General features: G+C 42.3%; 1 protein-coding gene across 41 annotated transcripts in view; it reads right to left on the reverse strand.

Moving 5' to 3' along the window:
- Positions 1–1,429: 1,429 nt before the first annotated feature.
- LOC115207940 (gastrula zinc finger protein XlCGF57.1) overlaps positions 1,430–19,153 on the reverse strand; it is a 33,076-nt gene continuing 15,352 nt past the window's right edge. For 19 of the 41 annotated variants that reach the window (XM_029775553.1, XM_029775556.1, XM_029775542.1 and 16 more), the window contains 12 exons: positions 16,029–16,112; positions 15,031–15,114; positions 11,454–11,537; positions 10,712–10,795; positions 10,381–10,464; positions 9,467–9,550; positions 8,446–8,529; positions 7,440–7,523; positions 6,928–7,011; positions 5,866–5,949; positions 5,279–5,397; positions 1,430–4,851 (listed from right to left, as the gene is read on the reverse strand). In XM_029775553.1, coding sequence (XP_029631413.1) covers positions 4,678–4,851; positions 5,279–5,397; positions 5,866–5,949; positions 6,928–7,011; positions 7,440–7,523; positions 8,446–8,529; positions 9,467–9,550; positions 10,381–10,464; positions 10,712–10,795; positions 11,454–11,537; positions 15,031–15,114; positions 16,029–16,112 — 1,133 coding nt within the window. In that variant the 3' untranslated portion in view covers positions 1,430–4,677. The remainder of the gene's footprint in view (positions 4,852–5,278; positions 5,398–5,865; positions 5,950–6,927; positions 7,012–7,439; positions 7,524–8,445; positions 8,530–9,466; positions 9,551–10,380; positions 10,465–10,711; positions 10,796–11,453; positions 11,538–15,030; positions 15,115–16,028; positions 16,113–19,153) is intronic. The other 22 variants (XM_029775563.1, XM_029775555.1, XM_029775584.1 and 19 more) reach the window with 20 other exon arrangements.

The raw sequence follows: 19,153 nt of genomic DNA on the forward strand, positions 1-19,153 counted from the left end.
GAACTGTCAATCTCCCTCGGCCTGGGGCTCCATGCAAGATCTCACCTCGTGGAGTTGCAATGATCATGAGAACGGTGAGGAATCAGCCCAGAACTACACGGGAGGATCTTGTCAATGATCTCAAGGCAGCTGGGACCATAGTCACCAAGAAAACAATTGGTAACACACTACGCCGCGAAGGACTGAAATCCTGCAGCTCCCGCAAGGTCCCCCTGCTCAAGAAAGCTCACTGTATGCCCATCTGAAGTTTGCCAATGAACATCTGAATGATTCAGAGGACAACTGGGTGAAAGTGTTGGGGTCAGATGAGACCAAAATGGAGCTCTTTGGCATCAACTCAACTCGCCGTGTTTGGAGGAGGAGGAATGCTGCCTATGACCCCAAGAAAACCATCCCCACTGTCAAACATGGAGGTGGAAACATGTTTTGGGGGTGTTTTTCTGCTAAGGGGACAGGACAACGTCACCGCATCAAAGGGCGATGGACGGGGCCATGTACCGTCAAATCTTGGGTGAGAACCTCCTTCCCTCAGCCAGGGCATTGAAAATGGGTCGTGGATGGGTATTCCAGCATGATAATGACCCAAAACACACAGCCAAGGCAACAAAGGAGTGGCTCAAGAAGAAGCACATTAAGGTCCTGGAGTGGCCTAGCCAGTCTCCAGACCTTAATTCCATAGAAAATCTGTGGAGGGAGCTGAAGGTTCAAGTTGCCAAACGTCAGCCTCAGAACCTTAATGACTTGGAGAAGATCTGCAAAGAGGAGTGGGACAAAATCCCTCCTGAGATGTGTGCAAACCCGGTGGCCAACAAGAAACGTCTGACCTCTGATTGCCAACAAGGGTTTTGCCACCAAGTACTAAGTCATGTTTTGCAAAGGGGTCAAATACTTATTTCCCTCATTAAAATGCAAATCAATTTATAACATTTTTTACGTGTTTTTCTGGATTTTGTTGTTGTTATTCTGTCTCTCACTGTTCAAATAAACCTACCATTAAAATTATAGACTGATAATTTCTTTGTCAGTGGGCAAACGTACAAAATCAGCATGGGATCAAATACTTTTTTCCCCTCACTGTATGTAACTAAGCATAGCAATGTTTCAATAAAACACCAAAGAACAAATTCTAGCCAGACAGTGGTGCCATATTACCCCGGTCCCAGATCGGTTTGTGCTCTTGCCAAGTCCATTGCTCATTGTCAAGCCAAACATGCTTGGCATGACAATAGGTGACAAGTTGACATGATAGCACATACTGGCACTCAGGCTAGTCAGTGTCATATCGTAGATTCCTGATAATCATTCTGTGTACATCTCATATTTCCTCTCAACTTTGGCACCCTCCTGAGGACACATATGCATACACTCCCCATCACGCCATCGATCCTACACCAGACTGTCGGGATTAAAAACAGACACAAAACTCGAGTCTTTTACAAAGTATTTTATTTCAGCATAATGGTAAGAAGCCTCTCTCCCCTTACTCCATACAATTAAAACTAATTGGATCACAAGGTTTATTTTATTTATTTTTGATGCACTTATTTTGCCTACACAAAAGAATAATCAATATAAGATCCTATCTTAACTGGAGGACCAGAACTGCATGCAAGACTAAGAAAAATAAAAGGCTAACCTGTGATAGCTACTATAGATGCTGTTTCTTACCTCTAGCAATATCATTTACTACAAATAGAAGGGGATTTGTATGAAAACAGTCATTGTCTTGAGGTACTACCGCCTCTAATCTTTAAATTACTAGATGCCCTGGGCTCTCATTACAGTACTGATCCAAATGGTTCTGTCCATCTTCTTTGTCAAGTTGAGGAGTAATCGGCTCTGTCTAAAGACTAAAATCTAGTACTGATTTGAAAAAGAAAAATATCCATATTCCATGTTTTTTTTTGTCTTTTGTTTTTATCACTCCAGTGTTTACAATAATTTCAGAAATGAAAAAGGTCCTTGAAACATGAACAAAAGTCAAATGCGATGGGGAAGAGAGAAGAGCTCTTCTCTAAAATCGCTCTATCCTTTGCCTGATGCTTAGAAGAAAGAACATCTCACTGTATTAACTGATCAGACAAAGATTCTATTGCATTTTCACCATAAGATTGATAACAATACTTAAAAAAGACAAGAACAGAGGGATTTAAAAGTGAATGGCAACCCGCCTTGCCCTATGGCCTCACTGGTGGGCAGTCGTGGTCACTGGTGGCATCTTTCCCACATTTCTTCGGGAATGGGCTTGCTAAATCATACCGTAAGCTGGAGTCTCTCAACCCTGGTACTAGGAAACACCTGTGTTTGCTGGATGGCATCCTCTAATCACTCAGACGTAACTGAACAGTTCAATCTCTTAACTACTGCCGACAGTACATCGCAACATTTCCGGAATATACATACGGTATTACTAAATAAACAAAAGTACATTGCTTCACTAACAGTAGTAGCATCGTGATATAGAGAAACATTCATTAAATTCAATGATTCGGTTGAAGTGAAGTCCAGCACACACAGGGGATCCTCAGGGCCAAGTTTCAGAGAGCCTCTCCTAGGCTGCTCTACTAGTCCACAGACAGGCTGCTGGGGACCACCACCAATAGGCCCACTGACTAACCCACAAAGAAATAGATACATGTCATTAACTAGAGCATCTCCGTGCTCTGTAACCATTACAATTAGAGGGGGTAAACCACAGACATGTTTAAAAGTTTGTTACATGTTACAGAGTCATTCATTACAATATCATTTAGCACTACAATGAGTATTTAAGAGTCAGATCTTATTTGGGTTAAGGCTAACCCCAGAAAGAACATAACAGCAATCCTTTATACACACACACCTACCCCACATAACTCAGTAAAAGGCATTTTTTAGTGTGTAGTGAAGCAATTGTTGATTTACCTATGACAAAATGATCGATATGGCCTGTAGCTGGCCAAAGCACTGCCTGACTGAAATTAGCACTATTAGCATCTCACTGGAATTGTCAAACTCCCGGGGTTACTGAATGATTACACAAGGGGTTACATTATTAACAATAATAACCAGCACTATATCAATTCTCAAAGAACAGAGGAAGGATTTGCCAATGGCACTATAAGCCTATGCCTTATAGTGCCATTGCAGTAAGCAGTGTTCTATAAGGTTGACAGCTTTGGAAAAATATACCCCGCTTGTAAAAGGCAGTGGCTCGTCCTTATAAATCGTATAATAATAATTAAACCATTAATTCAAAAAAACAAAAAAAGGCAAATGAATAAAATACAAAACATATAAAAAATAAGCACGCGCTAAGGCCACAAGATTTTGTATACCTCCTGCTATCCTCTCAACATGAGGATCTGTACAAACACTAAGTAATGGGACTCGCTGAAGCTGCCATCTTGTGCCGTTGTTTTCCACGTATATCTGTAATGGAACTGACCGTGAAAGAGCCTGCGACCTTCTCACATAGACCTCTGTACATACGTACACCGTTAAAGGTTGTAATGGGAATTGGTAACGCTGTCATCCTGCTTGTGCCACTTCCTGAGTCATCAGCACATCTCTATCCAATAAAACATCCTCTGACCTGACCCTTCACCTTTGACCTGTTAGGACGTCCTCCACTTGCTTATACCGTCCTAAATTAACTATATGGAACCCCTTTTTCTTTAACAGTTCTGACACCTGCACCAGTCTGACAACTTCTTTTTTTCCCCTTTCACAAACTACATGTTCTACATTTTCCACAGACATCCTCTGTTGTATATTGTTATATATTCATGTATATTTATATATACACACACAAACCAGTTCATCATTACCATGGTGTAACGACAAACAGTAACCCCACCCTCCCCAAGAGTACCACCAAGTGCACAAAAAATAAACCTAAATAATACAAAAGTTAACTTTGAGAAAGGATCTGATATATTAAGAACAAAATAGACTAACTATCGAAGGAAACTCGCTCTCAAAAGAAGACAAAACATAACAAATAAAACGGGTAACTGCTAAAATAAAGGAAACACCAACATAAAGTGTCCTAATAGGGCGTTGTGCCACCGCGAGCCAGAGCAGCTTCAAAACACCTTGGCATGGATTCTACATGTGTCTGGAACTCTAGTGGAGGGATGCGACGCCATTCTTTCACGCGAAATTCCATCTTTTGGTGTTTTGTTGACAGCGGTGGAAAAATCTGTCTCGGGCGCCGCTCCAGAATCTCCCGTAAGTGTTCAATTGGGTTGAGATCTGGTGACTGAGACATACACACACACACACACACTTTAAACCCCCATGCATCTTTGAGACCTGTTTCAAAGTCACAGATCTCTCCTTCTAGCCATAGGAGCTAAAATAAGAGGCAACTGAGCATCTTCACACAAGACCCTAAGCATGATGGCATGTTAATTAAGTCAGGAACCAAACCTGTGTGGAAGCACCTGCTTTCAATATACTTTGTATCCCTCATTTACTCAAGTGTTTCCTTTATTTTGGCAGTTACCTGTATTTGTCCCTCTGTCATAGTAACCTCAGGACTGGAGCTGCAGGATCAGTCTTTGCCAGAGTGTGGCCACTGAGCGCAGGGCTGCGTGACAAAGACCCTGTGGCCTGTCCTGTCTCTCTGGGGAGGTGGTAGTCATGTATGTGTGTGTGTGTATGGAGGGACGATGGGGGTGGGGGGAATGTCAGTCAGACAGCCAGCCGACCAGGAGGGGGGTGCAGGGGGCTCCAAGTTGGTGGAGCGGGCGGGGGCTCCTGGGAGTAAGGGCGGGGCTCGCAGCACGGCTGGTTCTCCACCTTGGCCACACCCCGGCCCTGGCACAGCCGTCGATGTCGAAGCAGCCGGTCCGTCCGCGAGAAGTTCTACAACACATACATAGAGGATTTATTCAGCATTCATTTAAAAACAGATGAGTGTGTGGACAAATGCCCAATACAACTAAACCCACTGTGTCCGTTTGGTCAAATGGGACTTTCTGGTGCATGGAGGCTTGTGTGCGCCTGTCAGAGTATGTGCACACATTCTCTTACCTGCTGGAACTGCTCACCCTGCGGCAGATGTTTTGTGATGTAAGAGGGCATTTCCATGTGGGTTCACGTGTGCATGTTCCTCAGTACCAGCACGTAAAACATGTTATTTTATGTGCTGGCACTGCTCACACTGAGAAGGCATCTTTCCAATGCGGGCGGCCGTGTGTGTGTGTGTGTGTGTGTGTGTGTGTGTGTGTGTGTGTGTGTGTGTGTGTGTGTGTGTGTGTGTGTGTGTGTGCGTGCGTGCAAGTTCTCTTACCTGCTGGCAGCGCTCACACTGATAAGGCTTCTCTCCGCTGTGGACACGCTTGTGTCTCTCCAGATGGTAACGCTGGATAAACCTCATGTCACACATGTCACAAGCAAACGGCTTCTCCCCTAAAAGAGCACACAAACAGATTCATCACATCAAATCCACAGTGTCCAACCACAACAAACTGTATATGATTTGCTCTTACTAAAGTCTCCTGGTTACATTAACTGCATCTTCAAATGTTTGTTCAACTGATGGGAAACTAGGTTTCTTTAGTTCTCATGACAACAAAACTAAGTCCATTTCTGGACAGGAATTAAGCACGGTAAGAAACTACACTTCCGGTAACATTTTAAAGATGTTTTGTCATCAACTCATTATGTGTAGATTAGAGTGGAATCTGTTTTTGTATAAAAAAAAAATATTCGGCATACCAACTCGATGCCCCTGAAACGTTTTACTTGATAGTTTGAGGCTGGTTCAACATCCCATCAAATGACTTGACAATCCAAACTCGAGTTTGTTGTGGTCGTATTTCTTTTTATTAAAAAGAGCCTTTCTTGGGGATAAGGGTATGGTAAATGGGCGCATACCCGTATGAGTGAGGCTGTGTCTCTCCAGGTGGTTACGCTGTATAAACCTCATGTCACACATGGAACAAGCATACGGCTTCACCCCTATACACACACAGAGCAGTACATTAGCTCTCATTCGCCAAAGAGCACAAACAAAACTTAAAGAGCTCAAGCTAGCTCTACAAATACTATTGTGAGAGAAAAGTTGGCTACCATAAGCATGTTACAATTACAGTACGAGTGCTTTTTGTCATGTCACAATGTGGACAATCTATTACAAGGATGTGAAGATGCTGCAATCTAACTTGTTTAAATCAGCTCGAATGAAGACTACTTTTGATATTTAAATTGTTGCGTAAAAAAAACACGAGTAGCTAAATAAGAACAATCAACGCATGCAATTGTGAACTAAGCACCGAATAAAAGTACAAAAGAAAATCTGGAATTGTGTGTCAATAAAGCCATTGCAGAATGCATTATCCCACCGCAAAAATAACTAGCTCGAAAGCCAGATATCGTAAACTAAATAACGTACCATGTGTCAACGTTGAAAACTAACCATTTGACAATGTTAGTTGTAGTTACAAGTTTCAACAAAAATGTTCACTAAACAATCAGAGCACTAGCTACTTAGCTAGACAACCTCTCACAACAAGCCTAAAACGTCACCTTGTTTTAAAAATATAGATAGATTATTTAAGCCTACATGAAAGTGCCTGGTCAAGCCATGTTGGGAATCGTTGGAAAGATTTCATTACTCTAATAAATGATGTATTTATTATCTCGACATCAAAATGATAAATTCGCAATTAGCTGAAGAAGATCTTTAGGAGTCTAGCTTTAAAACAGCATTTTTTTCTCACCGATAATATGGAACTCGTACTAGAATGTATTACAAATAGTGTTGCTGCAGTGTTTAAAACTTAAAATCAACAAAATACTAATTTCTCGTTACAAAATGATGTAGATGAGAAACCTTTCTTTTCTAGAACTCTTCCAATACTTTTATCTGTGAAAATCCATTACCAACATCCTTTACTAGCTTCCATATGTGTGATGGGTACGGTGAGCGGACTGTACCCGTGTGAGTGAGGCTGTGTCTTGTCAGGTGGTAGCGCTGAACAAACCTCATGTCACACATGGTACAAGCGTAAGGTTTCACACCTGAATGCACAGAGCATTGAGATATTACTTTTGTTCCTCACACTCCAATTGGAAGTTTAAGTACAGTATATCCATGTATGCTTAAATGATTTAACCACTCATTTCAATCCATGCAATCATTTACAGGGGGATTCAGACGGAAGAATAAAAGAGAGATGTTTTCTCCGACAATTTTGTTTACGATGTATTTTTTCCAAACGCTTTAGTCCACAGCCACGACACATCACATGAGCTGATGATTGTAGTCTAAACGGTAAAACTATCCCTTCTCATCCAGACTTCTGGAAATCAAACCTAACTTGAAAACAATACTTCACCTATATTTCTTTGAGCATGACGACTAGCATATACATCCTGCAAACCCTGTATACTAGGGTTCAGGTGTGGCCTAATCTTGGGTACGGTGGGTAAGGTGGACGGACCCATACCCAAATGAGTGAGGCTGTGTCTTGAGAGGTGGTATCGCTGGTAAAACCTCTTGTCACACATGGTGCAACCGTACGGCTTCACCCCTACACACACACACACACACACACACACACACACACACACACGCATCAATACACAACTTCGTACCTCGTTAGTCTTCCACTATTAGGTTTACCATACATTTCAGACACAAATACAACACAGACAATATGCACCAGGTGCTGTTATCAACATTCTGCCTTCACGCAACAGAACTGGTGTTGCCAACTTTTTGTGGGGAAAGCAAACAGCTATTGGTAGCGCAACACATCACTAGAAATTGTAGACGAAGTAGACAATTGATTTGCATGATAATGTCAACACAAATCTGCTGTTCTGAATAGGCAAATTCACTGCAGGCAAGTCGCTGACTTTCTGAACACTCAAGAGGTAAAACTCAGAATTCCTTAAATGTTGCTGAATTTTCCTTAGTCACTTTTAGGGGGGGAAAGGAGAGGGGGATCGGAAAGATCTAGTGCAAAGTGGCCAAGTTGGCAACACTGAGCAGGATTGGATGTTTTCAGATTGTAGACATCTTTGACCGTTTCTGCAGGTTCCCAATAACAGCAATTCCAAAAACACTCATCATAACTGGTTTGAAAATACACCTAACCTTTTGGAAGACATCTCCACAACCGTGAGTTATTCCAATTTAAAACTTGAGGCATGAGTTACTGTGTGGTCCGTGTAGTTATTTTCGCCAATTAAGTTGAATGCATTTTTTTTTTATGCTTTAGTCCACAACACATGTCGTGTCCTGATGTCATTTGGTTGTAAAACTAGCCCTTCTCATCCTTAAGATAAATCACATGGACTTTTTGGGGTAATGAAACTGAATATCTAAACAACATTTCACCTATATATTTATTTTAGCACAACTAGCATATACATCCTGCAAACCCTGTATACTAGGGTTCAGGTGTGGCCTAATCTTGGGTACGGTGGGTACGGTGAACGGACCCATACCCAAATGAGTGAGGCTGTGTCTTGCCAGGAGGTAACGCTGGTAAAACCTCTTGTCACACATGGTGCAACCGTACGGCTTCACTCCTACACACACACACACACACACACACACACACACAAGAGCATCAATACATTACTGTTGTGCCTCACGCCATATTAAAGTCCAATATTAGGTTTACCATGAACTCCAAGCACAAAAACAGCAGGACTGACTATATACCCGTGGGGATTATAAACATTCTGTCTTCACACAATAGGACCGGTGTTACCAACTTTTTTTTGGGGGGGGGGGAGAGAGAGAGAGAAATAGCTATTGGCTGCACAATTTGTCACTAGAAGTTGTTAGATGACACCAAATTGCAAGGAATGTGAACATCACATAGCCGGTCGCTAATTCCTGAAATCTCTCAGAAGCAAACCCTCTGAGAATGCTGCTGAATTTGTCTTAGTTACTTTCAGGGGGCAAAAATGGGAGGAGGGATCCAATACTTTGGTAAATCTAGTGACTCTAGTGCAAAGTGGCCAAGTTGGCAACACTGAGCAGGATTGGGTGTTTTCAGATTGTATAAATCTTTAACAGTTTCTGCAGGTTTCAATGACCTCCATTACAACAACACTTAACTGTCTGGTTTGAAAAAAAAAAAAATACAAATTCTGGAAGACATCTCCACAATCAGTTTTTTTATATATATATATATATATATATATATATTTTTTAACTTACTGAGGCATGAGTTACTGAGTGGTCAATGTAGTTTTTAGCCAATACATGTAATGCTTTTATCCAGAACACATCATGTGCTGATGTCATCTGGAGGTAATATTAGCCTAACAGAGTCATCCTTAAAGGGTAATGACATTCTGGACTTATTTGGAAATTAAACCTATAATAAAATAAACAATATATTTCATCTGTACATTTATTTGTGCATGACTAGTTTATAAATCCTGCCACCCCTGTATACTGGGGATCAGGTGTAGCCTGGTCTTAATGACAGGAGTACAGTGAATGGACCCATACCCATGTGAGTGACGTTGTGTCTCGCCAGGTGGTGGCGCTGATAAAACCTCTTGTCACACATGGTGCAAGCATACGGCTTCACTCCTACACACACACACAGAACATCATTGTATTATTTTTCTGTTTCACAGTCTATCGATTGGAAATGTTCGAGTCGATTAATATGTGTATGCGTTGATTGTTTATTAACCACTGTAACCACAATCTATGCAATTATAACAACGGATTCACACTGAAGAAATGTAAATTACACCGCCACTTCGATAACTCGGTGGTTTTTGGAGTCCAACAAAGCACAAGTTAATGTTATATTTTTGTATGTACGTGAATTGAGGCTGAGCAACAAAATGTTGGCTTTATAGAACACATTTTTAATTATGGTAGAAAATATAGGGTTCAGAATGTAGAAATATCACACCTGATGACAAGTTCACCATCTCTTACCTAAAACACCACGTCACACAGAATACAGGACAACTAATAACTTGCACCGAGTTCCGTTCTGTTATCAACAAGCTGCTTTCATCTAGCAGAACTGACCCGTTTTCAGATGGTAAACCTACTTCAACTACTTCAAAAAAAAAAAATCTCAAAAATAAGGTTTTAAAGGTTTAAAAAAAAATATATATATACACGTTTTTAAATAACTTGCTCAATTAAAAAATATTTTCAGGTTGAAAATACACTAACAATTAGATAACGCAAGTTATCCGAATCCGCATGCTATTGAGGTGCGAGTTATCGAACAGTCGGTGTAGTTGTTTTTCCCCAAATAACAAAACACATCACATGAGCTGATGACAACATCTGGTAGTAATATTAGCCCTTCTCATCCTGAAGGGAAATGGAATTATGGGCGTTTTGCATATCAAACCTAACATGCAAACATTTCACCAATAGCCTTAATGACATACCCATGTGAGTGACGCTGTGTCTCGCCAGGTGGTGGCGCTGGTAAAACCTCTTGTCACACATGGTGCAAGCGTACGGCTTCACCCCTACACACACAAAACAATATATTACTTAGGTTCTCAAAATTCATCCACTAAAAGTACTCCAATATTGTGTATTCATTTAAGCGCCACTGCTGTCCATCAGAACTTATGGGAGATTGTTATCATCAAATGTCTTATCTGCACATTTCTTTGTGTATGATGACTGGCATATAAATCCTTCCACCCCTGTATACCAGGGTTCAGGTGTAGCCTGATCTTAATGACAGGGGCACGGTGAACGGACCCATACCCATATGAGTGATGCTGTGTCTCCGCAGGTGGTGGCGCTGGTAAAACCGCTTGTCACACATGGTGCAAGCGAACGGCTTCACCCCTACACACACACAGAACATCAGATTATTTTTGTTTCTCACTGTCAATTTTATTAAGTTCAGGTATAATTGTATACTAAAATGACTGCGTATAAACATCTGTGGTTTATGAGCCGGTGGTACACCAACAACTCAAATCTGGCCTTAGTGAGTGTGAACTTAAGAAGTGACGTATTTGTAATTATTTGATCTTAGCAAACCAACTTGAGGCATGGCTCCAAATCAGAGACGTGTGGTGTGTTAGCGAAATATACAAGACCTGCAGGTTATACATCGTCAAAATCTGTGGTCAATGTGTAGCGCTTGTGGGGAAAACCAACTATCCGGGAAAAAAAGAAAGAAAACAAAAAAACGACAGAAAGGACTGAAACAGCTAGCCACATTTTCCAGGGCTTTCTCCCGTTGTTACTACTGGGTTAATGAAGGCCATTTTCCAGGGCTTTCTCCCGTTGTTACTACTGGGTTAATGAAGGCCATTTTCCAGGGCTTTCTCCCGTTGTTACTACTGGGTTAATGAAGGCCATTTTTGACGCTATATCAGATCTTTTGGGGGGGGGGGGGGGGGGGGGGGGGTGTAAAGGGTCTGGTGCGTGAGTATGTATACCGGGGTTCAGGTGTAGCCTGATCTTAATGACAGGGGCACGGTGAACGGACCCATACCCATATGAGTGATGCTGTGTCTCCGCAGGTGGTGGCGCTCAAAAAACCTCTTGTCACACATGGTGCAAGCGAACGGCTTCACCCCTACACACACACAGAACATCAGATTATTTTTATGTCTCACTATTCATCGAGTGAAATCTTCCAATATTTAAGGTCAAGTATATACACATTTATACTACATTGGATTTCCTATTAAAAATCACTGGATGTCAATAACTTTAGGGTATTTACCCAGAGGAATCGAAATACTCCGCCACCTCAATAGCTTGCGGTTGTTGGGGTTTTATCAAAAAAGTGTTGACAAGATGCGTGAATTAAGGGTGGCCAATAAAATCTGCACTTGGATGACGACAAGTTTGTGATGCGTTACCATTAACTTCACCCCACATACAGTATGACCCACAATATGTACCAAGCTGCATTATTGTTATCAACATGCTAATTCCAAGCAGCAGGATTGGGGTGTGTTGAGTTGTTTCCGCGAGACGCAAGAAAACCAATTATGGTAACACTTGATCAATTCAAATATTATGGAGTTGAAAGAAAAGTAAAAAATACAAATTTGAAGAACATCTCTACAACCACGATACAGCCAACATTCATCATATACTAGTTACAGTGCCTTCGGAAAGTATTCAGACCCCTTGACTTTTTCAACATTACAGCCTTATTCTAAAAAGGATTCAATTAATCATTCTCAATCTATACACAATACAGTATAACGACAAAGCAAAAAGCAGGTTTAGACATTTTTATAAATTTGAAGAAAAAACCCCCGGAAATATTACATTTACATACAGTACCAGTCATAAATGGACACAACTACTCATTCCAGGGTGTTTATTTTTACAATTTTCTACACTGTAGAATAATACTGAATACATCAAAACTATGAAATTACACGTGGATGGAATCATGTAGTAAACAAAAAAGTGTTAAATCAAAATATATTTGACATTCTTCAAAGCAGTCTCTTTTTGCCTTGATGACAGCTTTGCACACTCTTGGCATTCTCTCAACCAGCTTCATGAGGCATGCACCTGGAATGCATTTCAATTAACAGGTGTGCCTTGTTAAACATTCATTTGTGGAATTTCTTTCCTTCTTAGTGTGTTTCAGCCAATCAGGTGTGTTGTGACAAGTCCATACCTTAGCAAGAACAGCTCAAATAAGAAAGAGAAATGACAGTCCATCATTTCTCTAAGACATGAAGGTCAGTCAACCAGAAAATGTCAAGAACTTTGAAAGTTTCTTCCAGTGCAGTCGCAAAAACCATCAAGTGCTATGATGAAGCTGGCTCTCATGAGGACCGCCACAGGAAAGGAAGACCCAGAGTTACCTCTGCTGCAGAGGATAAGTTCATTACAGTTACCAGCCTCAGAAATAACAGCCCAAATAAATGCTTCAGAGTTCAAGTAACAGACACATTTCAACATCAACTGTTCAGAGGAGACTGCATGAGTCAGGCCTTTATGGTCAAATTGCTGCAAAGGAACAACTACTAAAAGGACACCAATAAGAAGAGGAGACTTCTTTGGGCCAAGAAACATGAGCAATGGACATTAGACTGGTGGAAATCTGTCCTTTGGTCTAATGAGTCCAAATTTTAGATTTTTGGTTCCAACCGCCGTGTCTTTATGAGACGCAGAGTAGCATGCTGCAGCGATACACCATCTCATCTGGTTTGTGCTTAGTGGGACTGTCATTTGTTTTTCAACAGGACAATGACCCAACACACCTACAGGCTGGGCTACTTTACTAAGGAGATGGTTTGGGATGAGTGGGAGCGCAGTGAAGGAAAAGCAGAAACGTGCTCATCGTATGTGGGAACTCCTTCAAGACATTGGAAAAGCATTCCAGGTGAAGCTGGTTGAGAGAATGCCAAAAGCGTGCAAAGCTGTCATCAAGGCAAATGGTGGCTACTTTGAAGAAGCTAAAATGTGTTTTGATTTGTTTAACACTTTACTACATGATTCCATGTGTTATTTCATAGTTGAGGTCTTCACTATTATTCTACAATGTAGAAAATAGTGAAAATAAAGAAAAACCATTGACTGAGTAGCTGTGTACTGTAAGTATTAGGTACTGTAAGTATTCAGACCCTTTACTCAGTACTTTGTTGAAGCACATTTGGCAGCAATTACAGCCTCGAGTCTCCTTGGGTATGACGCTACAAGTTTGGCACACCTCTTATTTGGGGAATTTCTCCCATTCTTCTCAAGCTCTGTCAGGCTGGATGGGGAGCGTCGCTGCACAGCTATTTTCAGGTCTCTCCAGAGATGTTCGATAGGGTATAAGTATGGGCTCTGGCAGGGCCACAAAGGCATTGAGACTTGTCTCGAAGCCATTCCTGCGTTGTCTTGGCTGTGTGCTTAAGGCTGTTGTCCAGTTAGGTGTTCATTTGCCCCAGTCTGGGGTCCTGAGCAGGTTGTCATCAAGGATCTCTCTGTATTTTGCTCAGTTCATCAATCCTGAATAGTCTCCCAGTCCATGCCACTGAAAAACATCCCTACAGCATGATGCTGCCACCACCATGCTTCACTGTAGGGATGGTGCCAGGTTTCCTCCAGACGTGACGCTTGGCATTCAGACCAAAGAGTTTAATCTTGGTTTCATCAGACCAGACCAATCTTGTTTCTCATGGTCTGAGTCTTTAGGTGCCTTTTTTGCAAACTCCAATAAAAGTTATTGTGCCTTTTATTGAGGAGTGGCTTCCGTCTGGCCACTCTTCCATAAAGTCCTGATTAGTGGAGTGCTGCAGAGATCGTTGTCCTTCTAGAAGGTTCTCCCATCTCCAGAGGAACTCTGGAGCTCTGTCAGAGTGACCATCGGGTTCTCGGTCACCTCCCTGACCAAGGCCCTTCTCCCCCGATTGCTCAGTTTGGCCAGGTCGCCAGCTCTCAGGAAGTCTCGGTGGTTCCAAGCATCTTCCATTTAAGAATGATGGAGGCCACTGTGTTCTTGGGGACCTTCAATGCTGCAGAAATGTTTTGGTACCCTTCCCCAGATCTGTGCCTCAACACAATCCTGTCTCGGAGCTCTACGGATAATTCTTTTGACCTCATGGCTTGGTTTTTGCTCAGACATGCACTGTCAACTGTGGGACCTTATAAAGACTGCTGTGTGCCTTTCCAAATCCTGTACAAATCAATGGAATTTACCACAGGTGGACTGCAAGTTGTAGAAACATCACAAGGATGATCAATGGAAACAGGATGCACCTGAGGTGAATTTCGAGTCACATAGCAATAGGTCTGAATACTTATGTAAATAAGGTATCTGTATTTTATTTGTAATAAATTTGCAAACATCTCTAAAAAACAATTTGTCATCATTATTAGGGTATTATGTGCAGATTGATGAGGGGGAAAAAACAATTTAATCCATTTTAGATCAAGGCTGTAACATAAAATGTGGATAAGTCAAGGGGTCTGAATACTTTCTGAAGGCACTGTATATTTTAATGGCCATCCTTAATTTGCAGTGGTTGGCATTTAAACCCTGCCAACTCTGTATACCAGGGTTCAGGTGTAGCCTGATCTTAATGACAGGGGCACGGTGAACGGACCCATACCCATATGAGTGATGCTGTGTCTCCGCAGGTGGTGGCGCTCAAAAAACCTCTTGTCACACATGGTGCAAGCGAACGGCTTCACCGCTGTACACACAGAAAATATTGTGTTTTTAAGTCTCTCTCCACCGACTGAAGTCTTCCGAAATTAAGCTTAGGTGTGTATACATTTACTCCTGATAAACCCCTGATGTCAATGGTGATGTGCTGGGATGGTTGTCGTATTGCACAGTTGGTGAAGTCGTAAATATGACATGAGTGCATACAATGACAATTCAGCTTGATGGCAAAGAACCAACGTTGCTAGATTGCTAACATTGACAATGTGTCAACCCAGACATTATGGGCCAAACTAGCTACATTATTGTAAATGGCTTTGCTTTACAATATTTGGTCAAAAAGTTAAATTCAGGGACGATATGTCGCAACTGTGGTATTTTTATACTGGCCCAAGTTTCCCACCACTCCAACTTGGAGGGTCGTTCAAGTGGTTATTTCCGAGTTGGGAAGTCATATTCTTTTATTTCTGACAGCAATCGAACACACCATAACTTCCAGGGTATTCACCTTGAAGAATCCGATTACACTACCACCTCAATAGCTTGCGGTTGTTGGGGTATTTTTTTTAAAAAGGTGTTGGCAAGTTGTGCGAATTAAGGATGGCCAATAAAAAATTTTTTTTAGGATAAGGCAATTTTACTAGGTGTCACCCAGAGCTGAGCATGCAAGAAATTCATAATCTAATACCATAAACTTCACACTAAATTTAGTATGATCAACAATATCCACAGAACATTGTTATCAACATCCTGATTTCAAGCAGTAGGATTGGGGGTTTTCAGATTGCAGCACAAAAAAAAAAAAAAAAAAAAAAAAAAAAAAAAAAAGCAAATTGTTTTTCATCATAAACAAATGATGTTTTCTTAGCCATCCTTGATTCGTGCAGGAGCTAGAATATAGACTAAATCATTCCAACCCTGTATACCAGAATGGACCCATACCCATATGAGTGACGCTGTGTCTCCGTAGATGGTCTCGCTGGAAAAACCTCTTGTCACACATGGTGCAAGCATACGGCTTCACCCCTACACACACACAGAACATCAGATTATTTTTATGCCCCGCTGTCCATCAATTAAAGTCTTCCAAAATGAAGATATATACATTTACAGTTCAGTGAGAAAGTAAATCACACCCCTTGCCTTTTTCCACATTTTGTTACATTACAGCCTTATAAAATATATGTTTTTATTGCTCAATCTACACACACAATACCCCATAATGACAAATCAAAATTGGGTTTATAGAAATGTTTACAAATGTATTAAAAGCAAAAAACTTAAATATGACATTTACGTAAGAATTCAGACCCTTTACTCAGTACTTTGTTGAAGCACCTTTGGCAGCGATTACAGCCGAGTCTTCTTGGGAGTGACGCTACAAGCTTGACACACCTGTATTTGGGGAGTTTCTCCCATTCTTCTCTGCAGATCCTCAAGTTCTGCCGGGTTGGATGAGGAGCGTTGTTGCACAGCTATTTTCAGGTCTCTACAGAGATGTTCGATCGGAGAGACCTGCTAGTCTCCCAGTCCATGCCACTAAAAAACATCCCCACCACCATGCTTCACCGTAGGGATGGTGCCAGGTTTCCTCCAGACATGACACTTGCCATTCAGGCCAAAAAGGTTCAATCTTGGTTTCATCAGACCAGCAAATCTTGTTTCTCATGGTCTGAATCCTTTAGGTGCCTTTTGGCAAACTCCAAGCAGGCTGTCATGTGCCTTTTACTGAGTGGCTTCGTCTGGCCACTCTACCATAAAGGCCTGATTGGTGGAGTGCTGCAGAGATGGTTGTCCTTCTGGAAGGTTCTCCCATCCCCACAGAAGAAATCTGGAGCTCTGTCAGAGTGTTCTTGGTAACTTCCCTGACTAAGGCCCTTCTCCCCCGATTGCTCAGTTTGGCTGGGCGTCCAGCTCTAGGAAGAGTCTTGGTGGTTCCAAACTTCTTCCATTTAAGAATGATGGCAGCCACTGTGTTCTTGGGGAGCTTCAATGCTGCAGAAATGTTTTGGTACACTTCCCCAGATCTGTGCCTTGACACAATCCTGTCTGAGCGCCACAGACAATTCCTTTCACCTCATGGCTTGGTTTTTGCTCTGACATGCACTGTCAACTGTGGGCCCTTATATAGACAGGTGTGTGCCTTTCCAAATCATGTCCAATTGAACTTACCACAGGTGGACTCCAATCAAGTTGTAGAAACATCAAGCATGATGAATGGAAACAGGATGCACCCAAGCTCAATGTCAAGTCTCATAGCAAAAGGTCTGAATACTTATGCAAATAAGAATAATAATAACAATAATAGAAAACCTGTTTTTACTTTGTCCGTACAGGGTATTGTGTGTAGATTGATAAGGAAATGGTTTTATTTAATCCATTTTAGAATAAGCCTGTAACGTAACAAAATGTCAAGGGGTCTGAATACTTCCCGAATGCACTGTACACTTAATTTATAACTTATAAAAACACTGATGTCGATCCACACAATAACTTCCCGGGTATTGACCGTTTAGAATCTGATTACACTACCACCTCAATAGCTTGCGGTTGTTGGGGTTTATCAAAAAGGTGTTGACAAGGTGTGCAAAATTTAGGATTGGCCATTCGTTTATGATGAACCACAATTTGACATGGCGTCCATCCAGACTTCAGAATGTAAGAAATTGCACTTCATCATCTCATACAACACAGATTAAGGGATTATACACTGCTCAAAAAAATAAAGGGAACACTTTAACAACAATGTAACTCCAAGTCAATCACACTTCTGTGAAATCAAACTGTCCACTTAGGAAGCAACATTGATTGACAATAAATGTCACATGCTGTTGTGCAAATGGAATAGACAACAGGTGGAAATTATAGGCAATTAGCAAGACACCCCCAATAAAGGAGTGGTTCCGCAGGTGGTGACCACAGACCACTTCAGTTCCTATGCTTCCTGGCTGATGTTTTGGTCACTTCTGAATGCTGGCGGTGCTTTCACTCTAGTGGTAGCATGAGACGGAGTCTACAACCCACACAAGTGGCTCAGGTAGTGCAGCTCATCCAGGATGGCACATCAATGCGAGCTGTGGCAAGAAGGTTTGCTGTGTCTGTCAGCGTAGTGTCCAGAGCATGGAGGCGCTACCAGGAGACAGGCCAGTACATCAGGAGACGTGGAGGAGGCCGTAGGCGGGCAACAACCCAGCAGCAGGACCGCTACCTCCGCCTTTGTGCAAGGAGGAGCAGGAGGAGCACTGCCAGAGCCCTGCAAAATGACCTCCAGCAGGCCACAAATGTGCATGTGTCTGCTGAAACGGTCAGAAACAGACTCCATGAGGGTGGTATGAGGGCCCGACGTCCACAGGTGGGGGTTGTGCTTACAGCCCAACACCGTGCAGGACGTTTGGCATTTGCCAGAGAACACCAAGATTGGCAAATTCGCCACTAGCGCCCAGTGCTCTTCAGATGAAAGCAGGTTCACACTGAGCACACGTGACAGACGTGACAGAGTCTGGAGACGCCGTGGAGAATATTCTGCTGCCTGAAACATCCTCCAGCATGACCGGTTTGGCGGTGGGTCAGTCATGGTGTGGGGTGGCATTTCTTTGGGGGGCCGCACAGCCCTCCATGTGCTCGCCAGAGGTAGCCTGACTGCCATTAGGTACCGAGATGAGATCCTCAGACCCCTTGTGAGACCATAATATGCTGGTGCGGTTCCTCCTAATGTAAGACAATGCTAGACCTCATGTGGCTGGAGTGTGTCAGCAGTTCCTGCAAGAGGAAGGCATTGATGCTATGGACTGGCCCGCCCGTTCCCCAGACCTGAATCCAATTGAGCACATCTGGGACATCATGTCTCGCTCCATCCACCAATGCCACGTTGCACCACAGACTGTCCAGGAGTTGGCGGATGCTTTAGTCCAGGTCTGGGAGGAGATCCCTCAGGAGACCATCCGCCACCTCATCAGGAGCATGCCCAGGTGTTGTAGGGAGGTCATACAGGCACGTGGAGGCCACACACACACACACACACACTACTGAGCCTCATTTTGACTTGTTTTAAGGACATTACATCAAAG

The sequence above is a fragment of the Salmo trutta genome, chromosome 14, assembly GCF_901001165.1.
Source record: "Salmo trutta chromosome 14, fSalTru1.1, whole genome shotgun sequence".
NCBI classification, from domain to species: domain Eukaryota; kingdom Metazoa; phylum Chordata; class Actinopteri; order Salmoniformes; family Salmonidae; genus Salmo; species Salmo trutta.